Genomic DNA, 1239 nt, shown 5'->3' with positions numbered 1-1239 from the left:
CGCAGCGCCTATAGCGTTGGTCGACGCAACGACAAGCAAGGACGTCGGAGCGCCGTGCACGGGATGGGCCAGCATGACTGCGTCTGCCAAGGCTTTCTTGACGGAGTCAAACGCAGTTTCGGCCTCGTAGCACCAAGTTAATTTTGATGATTGGCGGGGTGTCTTGAGGAGGGTCTCAAGAGGGCGGACCAGGACAGCGGAAGAAGAAACAAAACGCCTGCAAAAGTTGACTAAGCCTTAACCTTGTCAGGCAGGGGTGATATGCCGTCGGTTGAAATGCAGTGGCCGAGGAATTCTATTGATCTCTTGCCGAATTCTGATTTCTGAACGTTGATTACGATCCCATGTTCTTGTAGGCGAGTGAAAGCTTGGCGTAGGTGGTCTGCATGACCGCAGGTGGTATTGCCGTAGGTTTTCGAGGATGTCGGGAGCGTTTTGAGGTAAACCTTGGTTAGGTTTGACATGGACCGTGTTAGTACATGGTATCGGTGGCATGGCGTTGGGCGAAGTGGCGTCGAAGGACTTAACAGAGGCGATGGTGGGGACAGCCACTTCCATGATCTTATCGGCGTGCGCCGCCAAGTCGGCTATCGGCAGATTTGTAGCGGTTGCAAGCAGCATCTGCACGGTGGGCGGTAGTCGCTGCAGGAACATTTCTTTGAGGAGGGGTTCGTCAGTGGTTGAACCCCTTGTTCCAAGGAGATTCTGCATGTGTCGAAGGAGTTGGGATGGCCTCCTGTCGCCAAGGTCTTCAGCGGACAGCAGTTGCTGCAGACGTTTACGTTCCGAAGCAGTTGTTCTCTCGATAAGCGCCTTCTTCAGAGTGTCGTAAGGGTCGGTGGACAACGGGGCACAAAGAATGTCAGTGACTTCGTTGGCCACTTCGGGAGGTAGCGCTGCGGCGACGTGGAAGTACCTGGAGGATCGGCTGGTAATACCTGCGACGTGGAACTGGCATTCCACCTGGGAAAACCAAACCGTCGGATTCGCGCTCCAAAATGGCGGGATCTTGACTGCTACGTGGGAGATGCTATGTTGGACAACCTGAGGGGTGGAGATGCCGGTCGCCGCGGTTGCGGGGGGCTGCGACATGGCCGCAAACACCACGTTCGGGTCACTAGCTTCTCGATCTCCAAGCCGGAAGAAAAGAGACAACCAGCGGGGTAGAAGGTTGGTCGAAGAATGATTTACGCGAGAGTAGCCGGCCAGCATTGTCGTCATCTGTCGGGGCTGCCACAT

The 1239-nt window shown here is 55.4% G+C and overlaps 1 protein-coding gene across 1 annotated transcript; it reads right to left on the bottom strand.

The window, feature by feature from the left end:
• Nucleotides 1-246: 246 nt before the first annotated feature.
• On the bottom strand, nucleotides 247-1239 carry LOC135389301 (uncharacterized). Its single transcript, XM_064619365.1, has one exon. It carries the CDS (start codon nucleotides 1237-1239, stop codon nucleotides 247-249), a length of 993 nt encoding a protein of 330 aa, XP_064475435.1.

The sequence above is a fragment of the Ornithodoros turicata genome, chromosome 3 (assembly GCF_037126465.1).
Source record: "Ornithodoros turicata isolate Travis chromosome 3, ASM3712646v1, whole genome shotgun sequence".
Taxonomy (NCBI): Eukaryota; Metazoa; Arthropoda; class Arachnida; order Ixodida; family Argasidae; genus Ornithodoros; species Ornithodoros turicata.
This window is presented reverse-complemented; position numbering and strand designations above follow the sequence as displayed.